Consider the following 9,737-nt stretch of genomic DNA (forward strand, 5'->3'; position numbering starts at 1 on the left):
TTATTAACCCAATAAATTTCATGGTACCGTGTGTGGCTTCCAGTGTGGCATTTCAGTCTGCGTGTGTTCACGTCCGATACGACAAAGCTTCATTAACACAGCTCCTAATCAAGATGTCTAACTGGCAACACACACAAGCACTGCGAAGGCAACAATTATTAAGCAGAAGGCAAAGCCAAACACCCAAACTAATCAAAACCAAAAAAATACAACACAAAAATGTTGAAGAAAACAAAAAAACCCAAAACATGCGCTGGGCAGACGAGTGTGAGTATTTGTGTGCAGAGATGCGCCGGATCAAAATGTTTTTTAGACAGGATTGATATTAGCAGAAATAATTTTATCATTTGAAAAGCAAAATTCAAGGACATATTTTTGGATGTCTTCTGACAGAAGTGGTCTACATTTTCAGCTGTGAACTTGAGCTTCAGTCTGAGTTTCTATTCTCGTGACTGACACTTGAAACATGCACGAACGATTCCGTCTTTAAGCGTTTAACGTTAAACGTTAATACCCAAATGTTTTGGGTACTTCACCTGACTGTTGGGCATTTCTTCATATTTTCGTTAACTTTGCCAAAGTCTTTTAATAACTCAATGACTAATGAGTGTCTAATACATATGTACATGCCTAAGCGGATATCATTTGTTCGCTGGCTCACTAGCCGGTTTGCTCGATTGTGTCCGTCTAGCATTTCGTGGAGTTTTCGATAAATTATGCGTATTTGAAATGCTGTTTCCACCAATGCTGCTTGTGTAACAAGAAGTTCGGCATGAGCTCCGTTTCAAGGCCAACAATAAGTCATCAGTCATTCAAATCCAAATCTGGTATTTACCTGCTGGCAAATTATTGCTTTCAATCAAGAAGAAACCAATAATTTGCCTTTGCAGAAATGCATTTCAGTGTCATAAGTTACGATTCGCTGGGTAACATGTACGCGCTGCTTATCGGTGTCACATCTATGAATTATGCGGTGCGAACTTCAGTGTAGAATACGCCAGCGTAGGACACGAATAAGGCACGAGAGGAGGCTGCGTAGAGTGCAGAATTATGGTTGGCATGCAATCAGCCAAAAAGCATCTCGCATAAGGTACAAGAAGGCGGGCCTGGCACTCTGTTGCGGAATCCGCATTGCTTGTCTGCTGTCAGCAAAAGTAAAGTATATTGGTAGCAAGTCCTACACGATCCTCTGTATGACGACGCCTTCGCCAGGGCCACTCCACCATAAATTTATGGCCTTTTTGAAGTACCAGCAACAATTGAAATATTTTATACGCAGGCGTACGACTGTCTCGGGATGATCACTTTATCTTTTCCATTGTATCTTGAACCCTTCTGTGGACATGTTTTCCTGTGGGTTTTGCACCTAGGGACTGCGCTTGCACCTAGCAATAAATTCATCAAAATCTGTGCTGGCGAGCTAGACAAATGGGATACACGACATTGAACTGCTGCTCTGTGTGAGTATCTATCTGACAGGCATACACGATAATTTTCCCACGCTGAGTGCGGACCACACCCCAATGCGCCAGCTGCTCATGGGCGGCTGCGGCGGCGGCAGCTGTGACAATGCAAATTACAGCGCTGCCGCTTAAATGTCAACTTTTGTGGAACAGAATCGACAGTAACCACAACTAAAGTAGCGACCATGTCTAGTCGAATTGCCTTAGAACAAATAACATTCGAGTGCGCCCACCTGCAACTATTTGAACTCACGAGTTCTACATTCAAAAAGATAATATTTGACTATTGAAATTAGCAATAATCGATGATCAATGATCTCTCAATAATGAGTTGTGGAACCAGTTAATCAAAACAAACATTGCAAGTGAAAATACCGTTACGTAGCTGCAACTGGAAAGCAATAATGATCAGAGTTAAACGAGTTAATAAACAATTAAAACAAAAAACAAAAGAACACACAAGATGAAACCGGCATATTGCGAGTATTTAAATTAATTATTGTTTAGAGCTGGTGCCTAAATGGGGAGCCTGTTAGATGAGTCGCCGCTGCCAAAGTCCAGCAAAAAGGAGAGAAAAAACGTGTGCAGAGACAGTCGAAGACAGACGGCATTGTGTTTTGTTGTCCTCTGTGTACAGAAAACATTCACTCAACAGTCAATAGCCTCCTTCACCACCAATTATCGATTTGACAAAAAAATCAAGAAGTCCACCCCACTCGATGGAAAGTCATCAAACTATCGGTTGCATAGGAAACTAGTTGCTTGGGAGAGCGAGTATCCCGTTTCCCACCATCAACACTCCTCCTCCACCTCCTCCTCCGCTGACATTGAAAATTTAATTGTGGCGTGGCGTGGACTTCCAGTCCCCGTTGCCATCAGGCAGCAAATCAGCAGCATCGGCGTGTGGTGCAAAAAACCCGAATGACCGCACCAGTCGAACAGTGAAAATGGCAAAACGGCAAAACTACCAGAAATATGCATCATCCACGCACTCTGCTCTTAAATGAGCAAAAACAAAGAGATGATTGGGTAAAGCTACATTTCAGAAAGTAAATGGTGAGCGTACATCTGAATACATACATTTGTTGTTGTTTGTTTATTGTGTAGATATTTAGCATATAATGGTTGTTTAATTTAATTATTTCTTCAATATGTTGAAACGGCTTATGAAACTACGACTTATTTCAGTTGCATTGAAATGCCGACGCAAAATGTGACAACTCATTGCCGAAAGCTCTCTCAGCGGCGTCTGCTGACGCTTCTTCGCTCTCGCTCTCGCGATCTCCTCTTTGTTCTGCTCTCTTCTCACTTCGGGTGAGTGTGTGTGTAAAAGCATAGAAATGCATTCAGGCTTGAAACCGTTGCAAGCTTCAGCTGTGAGAGCAAGCCAATGCTTTATATATGTATTTCTCAATGATTAATAGAGCAGTGATGTGCATGTTGAAAGCTTCGCTTTGAGTTCGCTGCGACCGAATCATGCGTAATCGACTGTGAAGCTCTGCAGTCCTGCATTTGACACTGAACAATTAATTAAGTGAGGCTCCTAACGCTGAAGATGAGACACAGATGTGCTTATGCAACAGACTAATCGATTAACACCACCAAAAACATATTGTCAGTGTCGGCCGCCATCGCTCTTTACGCGGGCCTAGCTAGCACGCACAACAGCCACAGCCACAGCTGCTGGTGAAAGTGAAAGGTGAACAGCACATGCATTGCAGCAAAATATTTGAAAAATTGAATTAAAAATGAAAAACGATGCGCATTGTAGGAGGTGGGAGTAGGAGAAGGAGTAGGCGGAGCTGGAGCTGGAGCGGAAGCAGTAGGCCAGCTGTTTTACCCTTGGCAGCCTTGAGCCTTAATTCAGACTTGAACCTACAAAGCAAGCGTCCATAAAACAACAAAAGTAAAACAGCAACGGCAATCGCATCAAGGTCGTTGAATCGAGCATCTGCGCAAAATCCAGTTTGTTCATTTATCTGCCCATAAAGGAGACAATGAAAACAGCCGCAAGCCGCATGGACGACCCGTGCTGTGCCTGGAGAGCAGGGATGGGGGGCGAATATCACTTTTACTTTCATTCTTGTTACTGCCTGCAGAGGTTCATTAATAAGGGGGAGACATATGTATGTACATGTAAGATTACCGGACTCTGGGCATTATTATCAACAAGTGACCTTGAAATATTGATCCGTGTCCGCCCAAAATAACAATCAAAAGCTATTTATAAATATGTTTACCTTTCTAAAACTATTAAAATATGGTTCCGGAATGACCTTGCATGCCTTGCAAATGATTCCGTGATTATGCTGACAAGAACAAGCGTCGCCATAGTCTCACTTTGTCTTTTCACTGATCCACAAATATGCATACCATGATTTGGACCTTAAGTTCCATGCACTTTTTGGTTTTTGCTTCATTTGAAATGGCTTCACGCATACGTGGTATGCTTGCTCATGTCGCCACAGTCAACAAACTAGGGTTACGATTGCGGCTGAGCAAAACAGACAGAAATAACATGCAGATAGGTGCCTGGTGTGGACTACACGATGCTTATGCTTTGCTTTTGACACCTTTTTCTCTCTTCGACCTTCGATTTTAATGAATTTTATATATACATATAAATTCGTATTCGTGAGGAGCGCATAAACTACAAAAATAACAGGACCACGCTTTAGCCAAACAAAAACGAGGGGGAATGTTGTGAGACGCTACGCACGCGTCACAACTTATTTTCATTAATATAATGTAGAGAATAGATGAGGAATGATGCCCCAGAACTAAGTACTCATGAAATTTTAAACATTTAGAGCATTAGCTGATATGTATGTATGTATATTCAGGTATCTCTGTGCAAATATACCCTGACATTGTCTCATTTGCTTACTCCTTATTGAGATGTAATGTCCAACTTTGCATCATATTTCCACACAAGTCAAGCCGAGCGTGTGGCTTTGTGATTTCGCATTGTGATGGCACAATGTGTAACACCAAATAGAATGTCCAGCGAGGAGCCACACCGCCTGTCTAATCAATTACAGTGGCATGCAGCTCGGGTGTCTATGTGTGTTGAATGCAACGTGGCGTGAATGTGAAATACGCATAAAATAATCATAAAAATTAAAAGTCTTTTACGCAATCCACATACAACATTTCAGCTGCTAGAGGCATTGTTGTTGAAGTGTTGTAGCAGTGAAAGAAAAAAAGAGAAATATTTGGCCGTGGCACGGCGCAGGGGCACGGGCACGGGCAGGGGCAGTGGCAGGTGTGAGAGTGTTAAGTGGAGCAGCCCGGGCAGCGTCGTCGGGCCTCATGTAATGCCACGACGCGACGCATACAAACGTCAAAGCTCTATTCACATTGGTTATGGATGCTTGTCGGGGCTGGGGCAATGCTTTAATAGATTGCTCATTGCAAGAGCGAATATAATTTGCAGCTACGGTAAGACATGTGCATTTCAAGGTGAGCAACATCATTAAGACCTTTGAGAGCTCTTAGGGCAATCGTTAAGCATAGGGGGGTGTTGGGTGCTCTTAGGACCCATCAAATATTTATGCCTCCAAATCTAACTCAAATTGAGCGTAGCCTTTCGAAATCCTAATCGAAATCGAGGCACTGCCACGGCACTGTGTGGAAACTCTAGCCCGTATGAGAAAGCGAAAGTGCACCGAGCACTCGAGCCCGTTAGTGCTCAGTGATTGCATGCAAAACAAAGTTGCGCCATGCCAGTGTAGAGTGTACATGAATAAAGCGTTCACATTACACTCTACATTCGAAGAGCCTAGCCAAGTAATTTAATGACTGTCTTCCGCATGCTCCAAACACTTTCGCACGGTAAGCATTGACATGTGGCCTGTGGACTGCGGACTGCGGCCTGTGGACTGCGGCCTGTGGTAACACTTGAATGGCGGGGGCGTGGTGGCAGCTGCAATCACTGCATTGGCATTGACACTTCAAGTACCCAATCACCAGAGGACGGAAATTCAATTAACTGAACAGCTGACAGTTCTTTCGCTTAGCTACTTTCGCTCTGGAAAGTTTTCCAAATATTTTCACTGATCCAGCGACACGCGTGGAATTTTCTACAACGCTTCAGCGCAGACCCAACAAGCGACCTTTCGTTAACTTGTAAAAATGACATCAAACTTTGGTATGTTTATTTCAAAGAAATTCAAAATATTGTCACTTTCTCAGCCGCTCAGTCAGTCAGCAGTCAGCAGTCTACGCTTTATGCTTTATGGCTTTTCTTTGGCTCTTTATTTATGTTTATTGCTTTGTGTTATACGCATTTGTTTCTGTTTTATTGTGTCATCAGTGGCAAGAAATGGTTTTATGCCTCGTTTATTACAACGACGCTGGCATTGACGAGTGTTAAGACAAGTTCCGCACATTCTCTAATATTTAAATATGTTCATGTGTAGCCTGTGGAGACTGCTCGCTCTTTTATTCACACGCTCTTTTCCAAGCTCGCGGGTCGTGACAAAACAATAAAGATAATTATTTAGTTTTGGCAACGACTTATCGCTGAACAAACAATCAATTAGGAAGGAAGTCTTTCGCTTTCACATACTGAAACAACAGCGAACTGAAATTCAATTAAAATATGCAGCAACGAAAGGGAAATGTGAGGCTTTGTGATTTTTGTGCACTCCACGGTGTAAGGGAAAATTACATATTTAATGCACTTAGATTCCTCCACGCTGTGTGCCCTCTTGAGCCTATTTCGCATACCCATTTATCCACCTGTAAAATACCTGACAAATATTTGGTTGACGTTCCGATAAAATGAAAGTGAAATAGACAGAGCCAGTGGCCACAACCAAATGGGGAGCAGTGGGTGTGCATGCGCTTACTTTTAATTACTTGCACGTAATTTTCATATTAATTTGTATTTTGATTGGAGAGAGAGAGAGAGTTATGGCGAAACCACAAACGAAAGTCCGCACACTAAACCCAAAAGCAAACACTGCAAACGAAGACCCAAAGATTGAGTTTCAGTTCTTGTTTTTCCACCTGTTGCAGTATTACATCGAACAACAATTTGGTTATCAAATTATTGATTTCCTGCGGCTTGTTTTTTGGACAAACAATTAAGTGAACTGTTTGTGAATTATTAACAGTTATTATAACCGCAATTTGCCAGCTTACACCGACACACTCACTCACTCACTTAGTCTCGAAAAATTTATTCACATTCACAACTCATTCAGTGCCATTCAGGGCAGTGTGTTGTTGTGTGCAATTAATATCTGTGCCATAAGCTGGCTGGTTGTTAGCCTGCTAGCTGCCTGCTGGCTGATTGGCATAACTTACATAAGTCCATTACCATTACCAAGCATTTCGTGGAGTGGACAACCCGAGCCGAGCCAGCTGACCAATAGCTTGACATGCTTTCGGCTTGTTATGCTCGAAATGCTCGATTATGTTATTGTTTCGCCTGGTAAATAGAGCAGGTGATCAGGCTATGTATTCACAGTACATTTAATTAGTTATCCCCTTACGTAAAAACAAATTTCAAATGGATTGGATTTCTTTTGGGAAAGGAAACTTCGCTTGAGATCACAGCAAGTGCCTGGCCGGCCAGCTGGTGGTTTGACTTCTTCCAAAAAGATTATTGAGTTGACATCAAATTTCTTGTGTGACTGGCATACCGAAAAGCGAAACGAGTTTGTCTGCTCAATTCTTCTGCCATCTGTGTATGTATTTCCATAACAAAGTACCGCATATATGTTTGAGGTATCATCTCATCGACCAAACAGAATAGGCGTTAATCATGCACACTTATGCACATATAAAATATACGATTCCCGCTTAGATACGAGCGACAGAAAGAAGTCAGATCTCGGGTGACTCTTACTTTCTTTTGAATCGCCTCAAATGAGGTAACAGCAAATTCATTTCAAGTCTTATTTCTCTTCCATACAATACGAAACAAAACAATATTATTCCAATGAAATTCAATCGTGTGCAGCGCGGCAGGAGGCACGAGAGTAAGCACCACCCCAAAAGAAAAGTTTGCGAAAACATTAAAAATTCGAGTGCACAAACTGGGCAGTGCATTGACTTGGAAATCAGCCAAGCAACTCACTCGAGTTCATTGGATCACAAATAGTGCGTCCTACTATTGCAGCATCCTCAAGTCATGTGTGGGGTCTTAGAGCCTTTCATTTCGTACTAAAAAATATGATTCAGCACTTTCCCAGAGTGAGAGAGAGCTATGAGAGCTCTTCTCCCCCAGTTGAAAGTCTCTAAGAACTGTGGGAGACTTACCTGCTTTGAATATCAGTAGACATAATCCCAGCAGCCACAGAAAACTCATTCGATATGTTGAAAACTCCATGTTGCAGGTATTTGCGCGTCGTTGTTGTTGTTCTAAACTGTAACTGTAAATTTTTGTTGGCGTGTTTTGAGGTTAGTTCACAGAACCTAAAATATCAATAGACAAGCTCAGAGCGAACAGCACACACGGTCTGCCACAGCAAGGGGCAGAGGCAGTTGCTGTTGCAGTTGCAACAAAAAAGCTCTGTTTCGGTTGCATACAATTGGTAAATAACTAAGAAGGCAGTTTCGCAATTTTTCAATTTAGATTTTTTTTGTGTTATTTTGTTGTTGTTTTCGTGCCTTGTGTTACAATTTTCTTGAATGTGGATTTTATTTTGTGCTGTGGCTGTGCCTGTGCCTGTGCCTGTGGCTGTGGCTGTGGCTACACTTTATCCGTTCGTTTTTGGTATTGTTGTGAGTAGATGCAGTTGTTGCCCCTATTATTCGAGCTTTCGTTTGTGGCTTAGAAGCAACGGCGATGCATAGTTCACACACACGTTCACTGATTACAACACTTAGTTTTTGTTTCTCTCTCTTGCGCTTTTTCAGTATTTTCAGTTTTGCACTCTGAGCTGCTGCAATGACCGAAAGGAAGGCTTAGTATAAATGCAAAGAGACAAACGAAAGATCGAAAACGAAGATCTGCCGCTTGCTGCTATGATTCAGATTTTCCCATACGCCGTACGGGTATTCGCGGGCACTACCAAATCGGAAAAACTTTGTGATGTGCGGCGAACGAGTCTAGAGTGTGGCGAAGAAAATGCGAAGCAAAATAAAACAAAACTTGCACATTTTTTTATATTTTTTTTGTTTGTTTGTTGATGCTTGTATATTTAGCAAAAAACTTTCTTTTCGAAGCAAAGCGAGTCCACCGATACACACGCTGGTGCTGTGGGCTGGGGCTGGTGCTCTGCGCGCAATGCAGCTGTGCGCCTGCCTGCTTTCTATGTACGATTTATTGGTCGAGTGCAATAGTCGCAGACAGCAGCAGCAGACACCATACGCATATAACTTAATAATCTCGATTTGGATATCTTTTTTCGATATTCGCGTCAGCGCGTTTAGTGAATTCAAATGACCCTCGCGAATGTGCCTCTTACCGTGCGCTTGAGCGAACCACACGTCCTAATCGGAGCAACTATACAACGCGACTGTGCGGAGCAAGTGTCTCAAGACACTCGGCAAGCTCAGACAGGCGACGCCAAGTTTCGGCCCCAAGCTTGGGCCCACCAACTTCGTCGTGAGTCGTGGTCGGCTGTGGCTGTTAGCGTTAATGTTAGTTAACAGAGCCTGCTGTTACTGCTGCTGTTAATGCTGCTCATATGTTGTTCGTGGTTTGTGTTTACTTTGGCACTTTTCTATCTCTTAAGCTTTTGAAAGTAAGAGTAAAGCTTGTTTCATTTATCTTTTGATTATCTTTAGATTGTTGCCAAAGACTAGAGCTGAGCTGCTCACCAATTTCTTTTCTTATTCTTTATTTCTTTACTATTTTTTCATTCAAATTCAGCAATATTGCTACTAATTTGACCCACAGTGCTCGAGCGCTTGCAAACCAGATGCTGCTGCCAGGCTGTTTAGTTGGGTGGTTTCTCTCGAACACAAACGAAAAACCAGCACTCCAGCTCAGCCGCTCAGCAGCAAGCTGCACACCTCCCCCGAGTCTCTCTTAGCTCTTAGTCTGGTATTCGCTGTGGGGATTGTGAAATATTGTTACCGTTCAGACATTTTCATTTTCAGCACAACAGTTTGTCCCAAGGCTTTTTATTTGCACATGTTCCACTGTTTTAGAATAGGCCTTTTGGTAACCATTTCAATGTTCTTGCCCATGTCCATGTGGCAGTGAACTTTCACATGTTAAGCATAGAATGATTCGTCCTTGGTGGGTTACAAGCCCACAAACCAATGATCAGAAACTCAATGTGTTTAGCCTGGCTAATTCCACAATTGAAAGTG

At 42.5% G+C, this 9,737-nt stretch overlaps 1 protein-coding gene across 11 annotated transcripts in view; it reads right to left on the bottom strand.

Moving 5' to 3' along the window:
* Window positions 1-8,974, bottom strand: part of LOC117900202 (putative mediator of RNA polymerase II transcription subunit 26) — a 35,555-nt gene extending 26,581 nt beyond the window's left edge. For 4 of the 11 annotated variants that reach the window (XM_034810471.1, XM_034810470.1, XM_034810464.1 and 1 more), the window contains exons 1-2: window positions 8,885-8,973; window positions 7,734-7,846 (exon numbers count right to left, since the gene is read on the bottom strand). In XM_034810471.1, the coding sequence (XP_034666362.1) occupies window positions 7,734-7,803 (70 nt within the window). In that variant the 5' untranslated portion in view covers window positions 7,804-7,846; window positions 8,885-8,973. Of the gene's footprint in view, window positions 1-7,733; window positions 7,847-8,884 lie in introns of all 11 variants that reach the window. The other 7 variants (XM_034810469.1, XM_034810466.1, XM_034810472.1 and 4 more) reach the window with 5 other exon arrangements.
* Window positions 8,975-9,737: the final 763 nt, after the last annotated feature.

This window comes from Drosophila subobscura, chromosome U (assembly GCF_008121235.1).
Source record: "Drosophila subobscura isolate 14011-0131.10 chromosome U, UCBerk_Dsub_1.0, whole genome shotgun sequence".
In the NCBI taxonomy this organism is placed as follows: Eukaryota; Metazoa; Arthropoda; class Insecta; order Diptera; family Drosophilidae; genus Drosophila; species Drosophila subobscura.